The following is an 18573-nucleotide window of genomic DNA, read 5'->3' on the forward strand; positions in this document are numbered from 1 at the left end:
GCTTCAGCAGTCTCTGGAGTCCCCGAAACCAGGAGCATCCGGTTCGAAGCACTCTACGGTTTCCAACGGAGTGATGCTAAAGGTCCTCACCCGATTGGATGAAAATAAAAGGTGGACACAACTGCCAATACACTTAAGTTGGCTTCGCTGCTGCTTGCTTCCAGCATCCTTCTAAACAGAGAGGCCGAGAAGGACGGAGAACCTCGCCACGGGATTCCGTGACAAGGGGTGGGAAAGAGACGGAGGGGCGAAATAAAGAGGGAAACGGGAGGGTTGGAAACAATTCCGTGATAATAAGATAGCAACCAGCTCGTGCGATGTAAACCAGTAGCTAAAAGACTCGATTCGTGGAGGTACGAGTGGAAAAGGCTGAAATGTGTTTTATGGAACGAACAGGGACCGGAAAACCTCTCGGTTTTCGTCTGCCATTTTCTTTTTCTCTTTTGTGGATTGTCGACGGTATTTTGATACACGTGTATTTCTAAAGCTGAGCAATTCTGGAAATTTTGTTCGTGGAAGAGATGAAAGGCTGCTAGGTTATTGGAAAATTATTTATTAATAAATAACAGTGGGTAAAGAATAAAACAGAAAGTTGACACTTTCAGATTTTAATGCAAGTTTTTAATTTGTTTGTTATTATTTAAAATCATATTTGTTCAATTGTATTCATTCAGAAATGTATGTACGACATTGTAAAATTCTATACGATATTCACTGAAGAATATTTCATCACGCAATATTTATTGTTAAGGAAAAATGGTGCGCCTATTCAGACATATAGTGTCCTCACAGGAATGGCAGAAATTAAGGACGAACGCGAAGTGTGTACCTTCACGTGCACTTCATAGAATTTTAAAGATACGAAATTCGTATGCATAAAGCTTTGGTTTCGAGGAAATCAAATTTGAGTGAATGCATTTTCCCCGGAAAACGAATTGAAAATGTGGTATAAAGTTGTCACGCCCGAGGCTTCGCTATTGAAAACTGAAATTTAAATGTGCATATTTAATTATTGCAAGCTATGGGACAATACGCGCAATTTGAACGTTACTGTTATTGATAAAAGCTATTACCTTAAGTAGATTACATTTCAGGAAAATCGGATTTATCCAAAAGTGTTTTATGTATCCGTAAAAACTGTGGAACAAAGCAACTCCAAAAATGACATGACATTTTATTTCAAAAGCATTCTCTTTTATATCGCACAACATATATGTTACATAAAGTAAACAAGGTTATCTAAGATTATCTAAAAGCTTTGCATTTTTCGTAGAGCTTTGAAAGTTTGGATAAAAAATATGTAAATGTATACGAGTTTGAAAGTTGTTTACATTCTTGTAAAAAAATACAAAAATTGAATCGGTCACGGAGAATGGAATGTATAGCGATAGAAAATTAAGCGTTGACTAAACAGCTTGAAAGGCTCACCCAGGGACCACGTCGGCCTAATTTCTCGAGTGCCTGGACCGCAATAAATCTACGGGCAGGACGCGCGTAAAGATATATCGTCCTTACTTTCCTTTTTATTTGCGGGAGACAGTTTTTCATTTCCTCGGAAGTCGAGATCCTTTTCTCTGAGCTTTTTAAATAATTTATTTACATCTTTCCAAAATCCTTTCTTCGAAATATTTACACCTGAGTTTGCAACTGTATTGCTTTCAACACGAGGGAAGCTAATATTGCCTTTCGAAAATTCCATTCAAGTTAATTCTCTTCGTTTGAAACGACTTGTGAATTATGATCAAAGTAAGTGGTAAAAATGTGGTTTGCTGTCTTTCCTTTTTTTTTTTTAAATTCATCTTTGAAGGTATTATGAAAGTGGTAAGATCATATTTTAGGGGAAATAGTAACAAGCAGGAAAAAAATTCCACTAGAGCACGTAAAGCATCTCCTAAAATTGATTAACTATATTTATGAATACTACTATTGATTTATGCAAAAAAAAAAGTCGAAAATTTTGATTTTCTAAACCAAGTTTCCCCCTTAAATGATAAACAGTGATATAACGTAATTATGACAAAAACTAATAATAATATGAGGAATATCCATATAAAATATGAGACTTTCAATATCAGGAGTAAAAGTTTCAACGCAAAAAGAGTAAACTCCAAGAAATAATGATAACTTAAGCACCCCAAGTTACCCCAACCATTGGAAAGTTGCAGTTCATTAACGCATGGTGTTTTCGAGAAATTCGCAAGACACTGTCTGAAAGTGTCGGCGGTGAACGATGCAGACGGAAGGGTTAGTATCGACAGCGGTCAGGTGAAAGGGCCATGGAAGGGCCAGCAAGGAAACGGTGCATAGTGGCAGCCGTGTTAAGAGCACGGCTGCAAAGAGAGGGATAAAGCAGACGGACGGACTGACGGACGCCCGGATCCTCGACAAATGGATTAAGCGTAAATTGCTAAACTCTGTTTAATTTGGCCAAATGAATTTTGTTCCGGCAGCCCTCTCTCGTTTTCCCTGTTTTCTTCGCTTTTCTCTATCCCTCTCCCATTCTTTTCCTTTTCTAGGAGAGCTCTGCAAGCTTGACGCGAACTTCCAGACCGAAACCTCGTTTCTCTGCAACTGAATGCACATTAAGTTCCTGACGTACGACCAATCACATGTTTCTTTTTTCATCGATAGAATTTTAAAATATAATAGTCGTTCATTTTGTGGAGTGTAACACACATCGTAATCATTCGATAGAAACCCGGGATAGTAAAGGGCTTTCCAAAAGGGACTTTGGGATTCTATTTTTTCATAAATTATCAATGTAATGAAACGATGAATAATAAAAATTCGAGTTACAACGCTAGGTTTGAAAACTTGGCTTCAATGATATTGACTATTGCATGTATATTGTGCGATATGGGAAGCAGAGAAAGCGAGGAAGGGAAACTAAGATAAGGTCGAGACTTAGGAATTTTCCTGGAGGTTTTCGTAATTTGGATGAGTTGCAAAGGCAATGCTTGTGACTAATACTGAATGCACATTTGCTAGAAATTCAGAAGTTTGAACGAATGTTGACTTAGATGAATGGAAAAATAGAGTGTTTGCGTAAGATAGTGGGTACATGATATAAACGTTATTTTAATTTTAAATGAAATATGATCGTTTAAGGTCCACTAAAAGTACATTAGCAAGTCTACATTGTTATTAAAACGAATGATTCTAAAGCCTCTTTGAGAAATCTTTATTTTAATTTATACTCAGTCTCATAAGTATTCGTAGTCTCCATGTTTATTGAAGAAATTTGTTTAAATTATTTGATTTTATTTATTTATTTTTTGAATTTCCTAAGCACATTACCCGAAGGTAAGCGAAATCTAGAGCTCAAGGACGTTTTTACCAGGTACACCAACGACGTGATCGCTACCTGCGCTTTCGGAGTAGAAGTGGACTCATTAGCCGATAGAGACAACGCGTTCTACCTGAACGGAAAGAAGGCCACGAACTTTGACGGGCTTCAATCGTTCTTTTTATTGCGAAGCATGCCCTCCGTAGCAAATCTACTGCGTTTGAGGTTCGTGAAACCCAAGTTCGCGAATTTCTTTAAAGAAATGGTAGCATCCACGATCAAATACAGGGACGAGAATGGCGTCGTTCGGCCAGACATGATACAGTTGATGATGGACACGAGAGGAAAATTAGGCGAAGGAAAGGAACTAACTATCGAGGACATGACCGCGCAAGCGTTCATTTTCTTCCTTGGCGGTTTCGACAGCAACGTGACCATGATGGCATTCTCTGCTTATCACATCGGCATCGATCCCGAGATTCAGAGGAAGGTTCACAAAGAGATCGACGAAGTTTTGGCCAAGTGCGACGGTGAAGCCACCTACGACGCGATAAACGACATGAAGTATCTCGAAGCTGTCATGTACGAGGCGCTGAGGATGTATCCGGTCATCTCCGTTCTAGAGAGGGTTTGCACGAAACCCTTCGAGTTGCCTCCAGCTTTGCCAGGGTTAAAGCCGCACGTTCTACAGAAAGGCGATTATATTTGGGTACCGATCTACGGTTTTCATTACGATCCCAACCATTTCGAGGAGCCAGAAAAATTCAATCCCGATCGGTTTATGGATGACCCGAAGAAACTCGTCAACTCTGGTGCGTTCTTGGGCTTCGGAATTGGGCCGAGGATGTGTATCGGTAACAGATTCGCGCTTCTGGAGACAAAGGTCTTCCTGTTCCATATGTTTGCTCGTTGCACCTTGAAGCCATGCGCCAGGACCACCGTACCGATGGCGTTGAGCAAGAAAGGTTTCCAAATGAAGCCCGTGGATGGATTTTGGTTCGACGTCGAGCCGAGGAACCCGGCCGTTCCCGTATATGTTAATTCTATGGGTGATAGCTACACCGCCAGCTAAGCATTACAATTTATATCGTTGCTTTGGTACGAATTTGCGATTAACAATTACATTGAGCAATTTACTTTGTGGTTCTCTTTTCTTTGACCAGTTTTGAGTTATTGATATCGTTAAACGTTGATCGAGCAATTAACAAAAAAATCTTAACAAAAAAAAAATATAAAAATATTTATGTAATTTAGGTTTGTATGAATTAAACAAATGATTATAAGTAACGTTCATTAGTAGTTGTATTAATGTATCTGTTCGGTAAACTGGTAGATAAATGAATGTAAAGGTTGTTTAATAAATATCTGTGGTGAAGATTCTGCATAATGATCCAGTACTCACATATAGCAGCCACTATTTTGCAGTCGAGACGTAACGCCAATTTTGTATGCAAATGAAATTCCTGGAATGTGAAACCATGTGTAAACATTAGATTTACCGACACTTCATTTGTATATGATTCTATTACGACCTTAGAGTCATCTTCTCAATTGAATGCACAAATATTTCACGTGGCAGTAGATTGAATAATACATGAAACAATTTTGCAAAATGTTTCAACAGTTCATTCTTTTTTCTTTTTATTATAAACATATGAAAAAACTAATGGAATATAATTTCCTAGAGTATTGAATTTAAACGAAAAGTATGCATCTATAGGGTGTCACTTAGGTACCTAAAGTATTTCCGTTGTTTGTAACGATATGAAGATTCGCCACGAGAGGAAAATATTTACTTTGGAGGTGAGATACTGTATCTTATCTACATAAAATATGTCGTGTTATCCAAACTGCGTAGCATGTATTTTATTGATGATACTATTTATATTCTTAGATTCATGTACATTCTCACACATTTCTCCACAATCTTCTATGAAAGAAACTGTGCATAGAAGTTTGAAATCGATCATTTGAGCGATAGGTTTTATGTTAATTAAACACGTTTTAGAATGATACTAGAAAATAAGTTAAATAACGTATCTGAAATGGCAACAAACCTTTTGCAACGTTTCTTTTTAATTCCTAGCCCGTTATTTTGGAAGAGGATAATTCCTCTGCACGTCGGCGTCGTATCACGATTACTATTTTACGATAGAATAATCATCTCGTGTACCTTTCTATTATATCTTACATTTCGTATGTCGAAGCGTATCAAAGGCCAGGTTTCCGTTGTAACCGGCCAACGTGTTTCACATGGACTGTAAAGGCAACTTCGTAATCTGACTACGCGCTCCATTATCCCGCGTTCAGCCGGCTCGTGTGTGCCCGTTGGAAATCAGTCGCTGTCCACCTTCGGATACGTGCCTAAATCAATCCGGTCGGGATTATGCGTTGTGTTTAGAATATGCTGTTTACGGTTCCGACCGTTCCCTTGGTTCAAACTTCTCAGTATTGCGGTATTATATTTCCAGAGGATTCTGTTTGTCTCAGCGTTGAACATTTCGGTAACTATGTCGACCTTCCTAAGTCACTACGTAACTGTGTCGCGGTGAAATAAAAATTGTCGTCGAAGGTGAGTTTAATTTCGGGTGCAACGGAAGTATTCGACGTAATTGGACAAAAATATAGCACACGTATGCCATCATTAGATTTCTAATGAATATACAAAGTCCTTAGATATACAGTACTACGCAAAAGCCTTAGGCCACCGTGTGAAGATACGTTACACTTAAATAAATCTATGTTAATGAAATATTTAGGTGTAGGAATTAATTCTGTCCCTTTATATTCGATCATTTATAACTGTAGTTTAAGTAGATATATTTACACGTCATTTTGCTGAAGTACCAACCTTCTAACTTCTCAACTCGATCTCGATTAGAATGAATTCATATATAATGCATAACCTAAGTATATATTATATTTAATTTTATATACAATAATTAATAATTGTAGTTTAAGTAGAAATATGTAATCGTCATTTTATTATTATATATTAAATTACGAACCTTCTGTGTCCCCGACGTGGTGTCTAATTACTAATCACAAATGTTTGCTGTTTCGAAATTAGGAAAGTGTTTCATTTTATGAATTTTAATGGATTATATTTTCAGAATAATTGTAACTTATTTCGTGAATAAATAACATTTCGACTAGAGATTACAATTTCACTTTTCTTTGATTCAATCAAGTAACAGGTCACGTAATCTAAAATTTTCTGCTCTTGCTTGATCCCATTTATTGTCCTTGGTGAACAATCAACGCAAGTCTCCGTTCGAAATAGAAATTGTTATCTTCACCGCTTACAAGTGACTTGATTGTTCCGAGGCACTTGAACGCGGGAGTTACTTATCCAAATTGATTGTTTAATGAGAACGTCATTCACTAATATTCTTGTAAATAATTTGCATGTATGGATATGTGTAGGTTCGCTATGCTCTGATTAGATTTATATTTAATAGTATCTTTCCAATATTTTATTTAAAATGAAAGTACACACGATTACAATGAAACGTAAGAGGCATATTTTGTTTTGTCTTAAAAAAATAAAATCCTGAAGTCCATTTTGTAAAACCTTCTAGTTTTTAATAATTTCGTATTTGTTCGATTCTATATCATTTTATTCATTCTATTCATTCCCTGACTATCTTGCATCAAGCTGGAAATCGTAACAGACTTTTTTGAGTGTCGCAGTAAAACATCCGCCAAATACTAGGTAGAAATTAACCGGATAATCATTGACGTCGACACGATTAATTAATTCACTATTTATAGACCGTGAAGTTAATTAGTCACGGTTTTTGCACAAGGTGTGCCATGTGATTAAAATGATTCGACCTTACTGTTTCAATGGAGACAGAAAAGTATGATAAGAGGACAAGTTCAATGGAATAATAAGATCTGGGTTAAATCGTAAATTTATCTCCCCTTGGTTTTCATTTGTTTACAAGTGCAGTAATGGATTTGCAAGCTATATCCACGCTTATCTCATTAAATGACATTGTATGTTTTTTATTTTAAGATAAATTAAAATTAAAATTTATTTAAAAAATAAACGTGTAACACTTTTTAGAAATACAGATTATAATTTTATAAATTACACGTATGAAATTATAAATTACAAGTGTAATTTTAAATTGTTATTGTAGAATTGACAAACAATTGGGCTCCTTAATTTTTCAAATTTATAACTTTTGCTGATACGTTTATTATAACCGAGAATAAAAATATTTTATAAGCAACGCAGTACAAACAATTTGTTTAAATTTCAGTTCCAACGCATCACGTGTTGAAATTTCATGCAAATATTTTAATTAGTCACACCATGTCTTAGGTTCGTACGATTTCGTTTCGTTTAAATAAATTGTACGGGAAACTGCATGGGCCCGTAATCCATGGAATTCCGAATTTGTACACGGGCTTGCGCTGAAATGAATGTAAATTCTATTGTACGTAAAATAAGTTTGAAACTGTGTCGGTTGAATCTTAATTCCGTAATTCCTTGCAACGTCACATCGCAAAATTTCAGTTTAGGAGTTGCCGTAGAGCCCATTTATAACCGTTTCAATTTGTTTCAATTATTGTCATAATTTGTTTCAATATAATTAAGTCGTTTAATACATCATTAGATCGAAGTGGTCAAGAATTTTGAATATAGAGAAAAAAATCGAAACTTCAGATAAAAATTCTTTAAATTGCAAAAGAAGATGAATATTACACCAATCTAAACGAATAAATATTTTCAACAAGTATTGAACGTGTTTCGGAAAATGTTCAGGAACTATGTTGAAGAAAATAAATCGCTTCAATTGAATTCGCGTTTAATTACCGAAACGAAGTAATTATTTGTTCCCGATTTTTCGTAATTTTGCAGTTTTGAAATATGTATTTTCTGAACGATAGAACACGTTAAATTCCTATGCTAATGGTATTGTTTTTGTTAGAGATGGGAAAATTATTTGAGAATGTACCAGAGATAAAGAAACGAGGTGAATAGTGCAATTTTTAAATACAATTGCGTTGTTGAAGTTACGCAACCGTGTCTGTGAGCTGCTACACAAACTCTTCGTGGCAGGAAACATTTTACCTTAACAAAGAACCGTTTTTGCGTTCCATTGTTTGTCCTCACTTTTGGATCAGTGAATAAGCCCTCGACAGAGAATCAATCAAGCAATTCGTCATTGTTTGACATTTGTTATGTCACACGTGTCACATTGATTGTGAGTATAGTGCATTGGCAGTGATGGAATATTTTGTGAGTCACAATATCGAATATTTATGCAAAATTACGATATGAATATTTATGAAAATTTTGCAAAATTTATACCACTAATTGCCACAAAAAATAAAAAAATAATTATAAATTGTAATTAATTATCGTGAAAAATTAATAGGTTTCCAAATAATTTAAAATAAATTATGATCTAAACTCGACGTGGCATCAACGTCGAAATTATTATCATGTACCGAGGAGAGGACTTCGTATCGTGTTACGTAATAGCATGCGAGCTCGCGTGACTTGATATATCCAGCAGTTTGTTTTCTGATTCCTCCGCCTCGTATAGTGATTAAAGTGCTGGAAGAATATTGCAGTAGTGGCACACCGGTCTCTAAACAAGGAGAAAAAGCAGTACAGCGTACATTGTCCTTCTAACCAACACACATCAACAACAACATCATCCAAAGAAGTCCCATCATGGGTCTGCCAATAATACTAGCCGTCGCTGTTACAATTCTAGGCCTCTATTATTACTTCACCAAAGAGCAGAACCCGTTCGAGAAACACGGCTTGCCCTACAAACAATCAATTCCTCTACTGGGCAGCTCTTGGTCGGCCATGCTCCACCTCAAACCATTCGCAACGATGGTCCAAGACATCTACAACATGGCAGCCGAGGCAAGATACGTCGGTTTTTATCATCGGATGGCGCCAGTCGTCATGCTTCGGGATCCAGAGCTTATCAAATCGGTGGCCATCAAGAATTTCGACCATTTCCCCGATCATCGGACCTTCACGAGTGGAGAACCCGACCCCTTCTTCAGCAGCAATCTATTATTACTTCGAGGCGACAGGTGGAAGGAAGTCAGGTCACTTCTGACCCCTGCTTTCACTTCTAGCAAGTTGAAGGCTATGTTTGTCCTCATGTCCGAGTGTGCCACGAACATTGGACAGTTTCTCGCTAGCCTACCGGCTGATCAAAGGACGATCGAGATGAAGGACGTCTTCACCAGGTACACCAACGACGTGTTCGCCAGCTGCGCTTTCGGCATCAACGTGGACTCCATGATCGATCGCGAGAACAAGTTCTATGCGTATGGTAGGGAGGCTTTGGACATTCACAGCATCGGAATTCATAAGATCGTTATGCTCTATGTCTTCCCAAGGCTAGCTAAGCGGCTGGGTATACGGTTCATAAGGAAAGAGGTGTTGGAGTTCTTCGAAAGTGTCGTGTCAGCGAATATCGCTGCTCGAGACGAGACAGGTATCTTTAGGCCTGATTTGATTCAATTGATGATGGAGTCTAGGGGAAAACTGGGTCCTGGCAAGGAGTTGACGATAGAAGACATGACCTCTCAAGCTTTCGCTTTCTTCTTTGGTGGTTTCGAGACGACTTCGAGCTTGTTGTGTTTCGCTGTTCACGAGTTAGCAGTGAATCGTGGGATTCAAGAGAGATTACAGAGGGAAATAGACCAGGTGATGTGTGATTCTAATGGAGAAGTCACTTATGAAATGGTTAATGAGATGAAATATCTGGATGCTGTGGTTAACGAAGCGCTGAGGTTGTATCCGGTTATACCCATCACTGACAGACAGTGCGTTAAAGAGATCGAATTACCTCCAGCCACGCCAGGGACGAAGCCTTTTCTCATGAAAGAGGGTTCGTATCTTTGGTTACCGATTTACGCGATTCAGAGAGATCCTAAGTACTTCGATCAGCCGGAGAAATTCGATCCTAGTCGATTTTTGGATAGACAGGGCAATATTCTTCATTCTGGAGCGTATCTGCCTTTTGGGATGGGGCCGAGAATTTGTATCGGTTATCGATTCGCTCTTGTGGAAGCCAAAGTTGGCTTGTTTCATATCCTCGCCCGTTGCAAGCTGGACGTTTGTAGCGAAACACAGATACCTATGAAGTTGGGCAAAGCAGGAGCGTTCTTGAAGGCTGAAAAAGGATTTTGGCTGCAGGTTCGACCGAGAAATAATCCATTTACCTCGGTAGTTGCTTGAATGGAAATCCAACTGATGGTCTCCTTGATATCTTCGAGATAACAAAATTCTTTTGAGGAGCCTTTTCTAATTAAGTACCTTGGAACTGATTGTTATGCTATGAAGTTTGTAGGTGTTCCTCGATTGACTCATTTTGTATTTATAAGGATCTGATAAGATAATATTATATTTGTAATTTTTTAAGGAATAATAAAAGATTGAGATCTTGGCTATGTAGTGAATTTAATGATAAATTGAGTCGTTCGTTGCACAAATCGATTAATTCCATAAAACAAAATGTTGACTATACGAAGTGGTTTGACACTTAAATTTAAGATTTTTCAGAAAGCGGTGTTAATCGATTTGTGCAGTAAACGGGCCAATTGTTAGTAGAAAAATTAGTAGTCGGACTTTTAACAGCAACTATAAGAGATGCCGATAAATAGTAAATAAATTTAAGTTTTAGATTCTCATCTGAAGATTGATTAGATTTTAAGCAAAATCGCACAGAACTAAATTTATTCACACTTGCGATTTAGTTTTTCAGTAACAAGATAAGAAACAAACCAGTTGTGATTTAAAGAAAAGTAAAATTCCAAAGGACCTTTTGAAGAAGCCGTTATTAGTCTGGCAGTGAAACAGTTAAACGGGATCTTCCCGTTTCATTGGTTTCTGCCTTGGCTGATAACTTGTATCATGCAACCTGTTCTGAGGTTTAAAGACCTTCTCCCACCTTGTTCCCGTTAGCACGGTACAGGAAGGCTGGTTGTTGCCACGTTCGATCACGGTTACAACGGAGAATAATCACGGCCTTGCATCAGATGCGTACGCAATACGTCATGTAGAAAGGGATATGGGAGATACAGTTCTTCTCCAGTGGAGATCATTCATTTCACTGCTCAGAAATTTGTCAAGATCTTCAATTATTTTATATTTCTTTTCAATAATTAAAACCACACGTTTTCGCTTACTTGCTATTATGATACTGTTCTCTGCTTCAGACTGAATTGATATGATTGCATTTAACCGGCCGAACAAAAGTATTTATTACGTTTAAATACTTACATTGTGTGTAAACATCGCTACGAAACGTTGTAGGGTTAACAGAACATACGGATAACAGAACGTTCGTATATTAGGGTATTCGGATAATAGGGGTACGGATACGGGAGTCTCTACTGTATTATTTTCCGAAGCGACACGTGACTCCAAGGAAGAGGAAATGTTATCAAGTGTGTTATCTTATGACACTGACAGTAAAGCAAAATATAACATTCGACATTAATAAAGTCAACCAGAGTACACGAAGCTAGATAAGATCAGATGAAAACTAGATTGATTTAACCAGCGCAATATATACATGGAGCAAGAAAACGCATCTTTACAGATGTGTAGGTGCACACGTCATGATATAAAACTCCTGTAAAGCGCATGCACTGCCGACAGTCGCTCGACGGACAACGACTCAGTAGGTTGCTAATAGGTTGCACGCACAAGTGCGTAACAACAACCTGTGACTAATTTTAAAAGTTTCTCTTAAATTACTAGTAAGCGACACAGTGCGAGTAATTCAAAGAAATTAATTCAAAACGAATAAACCATAGAAACCATTAAAAAGATACAAATATCTAACAAACCAGTGTCCCTCATGTGTGTGCATGAACAAATTCTTCAGTGAATCCTCAAAACAAATCCCATAATGGATCCGTGGACAGTGGCTTTAACGTTGGGCGTGGTTGTAGTTACATGGTACTACATTAAAAGGAACTACAGTTTCTTCAGTGATCGGGGAATCCCGTACCTGCCACCACTTCCATTTCTTGGAAGTCTTTGGAAAGCCGTCTTTCAACGCATACCTTTCGCTGAAGCAATCCTGGAAGTCTACGACGTTCATCCTACCGCGAAATATGTCGGTTTCTACGATTTCCTGACACCTGTGATCACTATTCGCGATATCGAGCTGTTAAAATCCATCACGGTGAAGCACTTCGAGCACTTCCAAGACCATCGAGCCCTCCAGACAGACAACGCGGATCCCCTGTTCAGCAAGAACCTCTTCACCCTTCGTGGTGAACGCTGGAAAGAAGTGAGAACCATGCTAAGTCCAGCGTTCACCTCCAGCAAGATGAAGGCAATGTTCCATCTGATGATCGAATGCGCCGATCGTTACGGGAATTTCCTAGGCACGTTACCCGAGGGCAAGCGTACACTAGAACTCAAGGACGTTTTCACCAGGTACACCAACGACGTGATCGGTACTTGTGCTTTCGGGGTAGAAGTGGACTCGATGGCAGACAGGAACAACACGTTCTACGTGTACGGTAGGGAGTCCACGAGCTTCGGTAGGATTCAGTCGATAAAATTCTTCATCGTACGAAGTGCGCCTTTCATAGCGAAGCTATTTGGTATAAGGCTTGTGTCCAGCAAGATCGCGAACTTCTTCAAAGAAATGGTGGCTGACACCATAAAATACAGGGACGAGAATAACGTCGTTCGACCAGACATGATTCAGCTGATGATGGAAACTAGGGGAAAAGTGGGCCCAGGGAAAGAGCTCACTATCGAGGACATGACCGCCCAAGCGTTCATCTTCTTCTTCGGCGGTTTCGAAAGCACCTCGACCTTGATGTGCTTCGCTGCTTACGAGATAGGCGTGAACCCCGAGATCCAGAAGAAACTGCAGGAAGAGATCGACGAAGTTTTGGAGAACTGCAAGGGTGAACCGACCTACGACGCGATCAATGACATGAAATATCTCGATGCCATCATTTACGAGGCCCTGAGGATGTATCCAGTCGTCGTCGCTGCTGACAGAGTCTGCACAAAAGCCTTCGAGCTGCCACCAGCTTTGCCAGGATTGAAGCCACACGTTGTGCAGGAAGGCGATTTTATTTGGATGCCGATCTACGGTGTTCATTACGATCCCGAACACTTCGAGGAGCCGAAGAAGTTCAATCCTGATCGGTTTCTCGACGATCCGAAGAAGGTCGTCAATTCTGGCAGCTTCTTGAGCTTTGGAATTGGTCCGAGGATGTGTATCGGTAACAGGTTCGCCCTTCTGGAGACGAAGGTTCTACTGTTCCAAGTATTCGCTCGTTGTACCTTGAATCCGTGCTCCAAGACTGTTATACCAATGGTGTTGAATAAGAAAGGATTCCAGATGACGTCTCAGAATGGATTTTGGTTCGATGTCGAGCCAAGAAAGAACAGGGTTTCCGTTCTTGTTAATTCGGGGGGCGGCAGCCGAGTCGGCTTTTAGAAATGTTTAGTTTATACTGTTGTATTTACGTGTACTCACGTTTCAAATTCACGTGTGAATAGATGCAAACTGGTCGAGCTTCGGTCGTCTGTTGAGCGATTGGTAGAGATGTTATAGATAGAGCAGTCCGATAAGTGAAGTCCCACATGTAAAATATACATGCAATTATTATAAGTATAAACAATAACCACTTATTATTAATATATATAAATGATTGATTATTTTTATATTATTTAATTTTTGCTGTAAGAGTAATGGTGTTATCTTTAATAATTTCTATAGTGTACATTTATGAAAATAAAAATTGAAATGCATTAAATTTAAAGTGATAAATTAAATATTTTTGAATGGGATTTTGTTTACTATTATATTTTTATAATATTATAAACTGCGGATGTTTGTGCACTTATGACAAATTGATATATTGGGATATGTATGAGAACGTGTGTAAATATAAAAATATATAAAATATCAATAATAATCTACACGTGGTATCGTTCAGAAAATAAGTTTCTTTTTTTAGCTGCAGTAGTATCGGAGATCCAACTCCTCTACTCTATCTATAATATCTCTATATTTCTGCGACTTGAAGTTATACTTGGAACATTTAACGAAAATAATGAACTGACTTCATCATTTTGATTTCTTATTGATTTTCTTTGCTTCAGCATCACGTAAGAAATAATGTTAGGGACTGTGAATGTAATGTGATAAACAGGAGTTTAAGTAACCAGGAAACTTTGTAACTTGGTAATTACATAACAATTAAGGGGATAAGAAGATATTTTTATACGATTATTGAGCGATTAAACTGATTTCTACGCAAATGAGGTTTAGTCACTTCACGCTTGAAAAAATAGTGCCGCGAACAAAATAAGAACATAGCATATATTTTTATTATTTTTATTTTGTACGAAGTTGAATGAATCACAGCTACTTGTACTTGTGAATGAATTGATTCGATAAACTGATTTATAAATGTATATAATTTATCTTTAATCTCTTCACGCTCTTGACCACGTATGTGGACGTTTAGTTTTCTATAATTACAATTACTGTCAATAATAAAATGAACAAAAATTTGACAATAACAGAAAAAAAATCGCCCCTGAAGAGGTTAATATATTTCTGCGTTGAAGATTTCAGACATTTAGGCGAGTAAACACATGTAGTTACTAATCATTTTTTTTACAGACGAGAAGTCATGTTGATTTTGTTTGCAAATGAAGTTCTTTGGAGATTGGAACAAGGTAAGCGATTCACAATTTAATTTTTTATTCTTGCTTTAATGATACTCGTTTTAGAATGAAACTTGGAAAAAAACTAAGACAAATAAGACTAATTTCTTTTACTTTTCCTGATCTCGTAATCTATAAACCGAAAAATTTCCTTTGGATTTATGAAATTCCCAAATGTCTAAAACGAAAATTTTTCCTTGGCTGATAATTTGCATCATGCAACTTGTTCTGGAGTTTAGGGGCCTTCTCCCACTCTGTTTACATTAGTATGTCACAGGAACGCCGGCTGATGTCACGTTTTAAGAATGTAGTTAATAAAAGGCGTCTTATGAATTCATAATACTCCATGTAGAGGGGGACATACTGCGTGTGATGGTTCACTTGTGAAGATCATTGATTCCGATACATACTCTAGGAATTGTCAGATTCATTCCAATAGGGATAATTAATTTTAACTGTTCTTATTACTAAAATTACCAGCATTTTATCTTAGTGATAACATTTTCTTATTATATTAAGGTCAACGCGACATATTATTTATCGTGAGAATTTATATATTACTATATACTTTAAGGCGATACCTACTTTCGCGAAAGAAAAAATGTTATCGAGCTTATCATATCATAAGCTGGGAAACGCGCAATTAATTACAGTGGCAAAGAGTCATATAAAATACAAGGGAGTCAACATGACTACGATAAGATTCAAACTCTATCTGTTAGATTATCAATACGCTATCAGTACAATGAACTTATTGTTCGTTGTCAAAAATCAACGATCTCAGAACCAGTTTAATAAACAAAGATTAGAAGTATCGATGAAGCAATCTCGGAATCGTTTCATTTCAAGGTATCCCAATTGATACTTCGTTTATAAAGCCGGACTCTGGCGACATATAATTTAAATAGTCTGCAGATAAAAGAGGACCCTGATTTCTATTAGGGTATCACCGTTCTTCTTACAGTTAGTCGAAACTAAGATCTTGTGGAGTAAAGAGCTTCCTCTAACGCCGTGAAATAAAGTTCAGTTTTATCCAATACTATTGATGTTAACGTCCAATATACACGGAGAAAGAGAACACGATACATACAAGTCACGATATAAAATCTACAAAGCGTTCTCCCTAGAACCAGTCACTCGACAGACAGCGTCGTATGTAGTATGATCGCTAACAAGCTACGTTCACGTGTACAAAACAATTAATATCTCCACTTAGAATCACGTGCTTCCTAACTTACGATTACATTATCTCGAAAATTATCAGGTGCTTAAATACCTTATGTACCTTCTACCTAATTTTATCTTAAGTAGAATCCGGATAAAGTTATAGTCGGCGACCAGTGCAAGTGATTTATTTAACCAACCAATAAATTCCAAAGAAACTATTGTCTCGCAAAAGTTACAGTTGATAACCAGTGCACGTGATTCGTTTAACTAACGAATATATTCCCAGGAAACAATTATCTTCCAAATCAGTATCTTTCGGTGTGTAGATGAACAAATTCATCAAGTGATTCTCTGAAATAAGCATCATAATGGATCCATGGACAGTGACCCTAGCATCGATCGTCGTTGTGGTGACTTGGCATTATTTAAGAAAGACTTACACTTTTTTTAGCGACCGAGAAATCCCACATCTAACATTCACCATGTCGGGTACACTCCTTTGGAAATCCTTCTTCCAACAAATAACTTTTGCTGATTTGATCTCGCTTATTTACAACGTTCAACCTGACGCGAAGTATGTCGGTTTCTACGATTTGACGACACCTGTGATCGCTATTCGCGACATCGAGCTGATGAAGACCATCACAGTGAAGCACTTCGAGCACTTCCAAGATCATCGTAACTTGCAGACCGACGACACAGAACCCCTGTTCAGCAAGAACCTCTTCGCCCTTCGTGGCGATCGCTGGAGAGAAGTAAGAACCCTGCTGAGTCCTGCGTTCACGTCTAGCAAGATGAAGGCAATGTTCCAACTGATGAACGAATGCGCAAATCGTTACGGAAATATCCTGAGTACGTTGCCCGAGGGTGAACGAACTTTAGAGCTCAAGGACGTTTTCACCAGGTACACAAACGACGTGATCGCCACCTGTGCTTTCGGTGTGAAAGTGGACTCGATGGCCGACAGGAACAACAAGTTCTATGTGTACGGCAGGGAGGCTACGAACTTTTCTGGCATATCGAAGTCTTTGAGATTGTTTGCAGTACGACTTACTCCTTTCCTATCGAAGCTATTTGGTATAAAGTTGGTAAACCCCGAGATCGCGAACTTTTTCAAAGAAATGGTGGCTGACACCATAAAATACAGAGACGAGAATAACATCGTTCGACCAGACATGATTCAGCTGATGATGGAAACTAGGGGAAAAGTGGGCCCAGGGAAAGAGCTCACTATCGAAGACATGACCGCCCAAGCGTTTGTCTTCTTCTTCGGCGGTTTCGAGAGCACCTCGACCTTGATGTGCTTCGCTGCTTACGAGGTAGGCGTGAACCCCGAGATCCAGAAGAAATTGCAGGAAGAGATCGACGAAGTTTTGGAGAACTGCAAGGGTGAACCGACCTACGACGCGATCAATGACATGAAATATCTCGATGCTATTGTATACGAGGCATTGAGGATGTATCCAGTCGTTGTGCAATCGGACAGAGTTTGCACAAAAGCCTTCGAGCTGGCACCAGCTTTGCCAGGATTGAAGCCATACGTTATCCAGGAAAGGGAATATATTTGGATACCGATCTACGGGGTACATTACGATCCCGAACACTTCGAGGAGCCGAACAAATTCAATCCTGATCGGTTTCTCGACGATCCAAAGAAGATCGTCAATTCTGGGACGTTCTTGAGCTTTGGATTTGGGCCAAGGATGTGTATCGGTAACAGATTCGCGCTTCTGGAGACAAAGGTCTTGATGTTTCATATTTTTGCTCGTTGCACTTTCAAGCCGTGCTCCAAGACTATTATACCGATGGTGTTGAGCAAGAAAGGATTTCAAATGACGTCTAAGGGTGGATTTTGGTTCGATGTCGAACCAAAGAAGAACAGGGTTCCCGTTCTTGTTAAGTCTGGGGGCAAGAGTAGCGTCTCCTAGAATTTACTGTTTATATTGTCGCATTTGTATGTACTCGCATTTAAAAAATTTTATTGCGGAATTTTTCTATTTTTTTTTTAATGCACGTTTAGAGTTGCATCAACTACTCGTAGTGCCTTAACTTCAGGTAACATAATTAAATCTTGTTAAGGCAAATGGTGTGTTTGAGAATGGTAATAACTTCTCTGGTATTAAAATTGAATAGATCGACGAAAACGAGCGTCGCTTTTCTATTTTGATCGTCGGTTATCCCCAATTCGTGTGACGCAATTCGGCTCCTTGAATTTATAATTAGCGCGAAACTTTATTTATACTAGGAACGGTTCATGGAATAGTGAGCCGATTTTATCATTCCTATTTCCTTGATGTTTTTCTCTCCCTTTATTTATTTTCTTTGCTTCAGCATTTTTTAACAAGTGGTAATGTAAGAGAAATAATGTGAAAAATTCTGAATGTAATCTAATTGTGAATAAAAGTATAGATTATAG

At 38.2% G+C, this 18573-nt stretch overlaps 3 protein-coding genes across 3 annotated transcripts; all 3 read left to right on the plus strand.

Annotated features, from left to right (window-relative positions):
- Positions 1-3284: 3284 nt before the first annotated feature.
- LOC128874322 (cytochrome P450 9e2-like) lies at positions 3285-4812 on the plus strand (the record flags this gene model as incomplete). Its single annotated transcript, XM_054118958.1, has 1 exon — positions 3285-4812. A coding segment is annotated over one exon (1074 nt), but the record flags the coding sequence as incomplete, so codon positions are not given.
- A 3961-nt stretch (positions 4813-8773) lies between these two features.
- On the plus strand, positions 8774-11026 carry LOC128874189 (cytochrome P450 9e2-like). Its single transcript, XM_054118653.1, has one exon. It carries the CDS (start codon positions 8982-8984, stop codon positions 10512-10514), a length of 1533 nt encoding a protein of 510 aa, XP_053974628.1. The 5' UTR covers positions 8774-8981; the 3' UTR covers positions 10515-11026.
- An 896-nt stretch (positions 11027-11922) lies between these two features.
- Positions 11923-18572, plus strand: LOC128873535 (uncharacterized). The gene is made up of 2 exons (XM_054117161.1): positions 11923-13751; positions 16519-18572. Exons 1-2 carry the CDS (start codon positions 12193-12195, stop codon positions 18083-18085), a joined length of 3126 nt encoding a protein of 1041 aa, XP_053973136.1. The 5' UTR covers positions 11923-12192; the 3' UTR covers positions 18086-18572.
- The last annotated feature ends 1 nt before the right edge of the window (position 18573 follows it).

Source organism: Hylaeus volcanicus, chromosome 3 (genome assembly GCF_026283585.1).
Source record: "Hylaeus volcanicus isolate JK05 chromosome 3, UHH_iyHylVolc1.0_haploid, whole genome shotgun sequence".
NCBI lineage: Eukaryota > Metazoa > Arthropoda > Insecta > Hymenoptera > Colletidae > Hylaeus > Hylaeus volcanicus.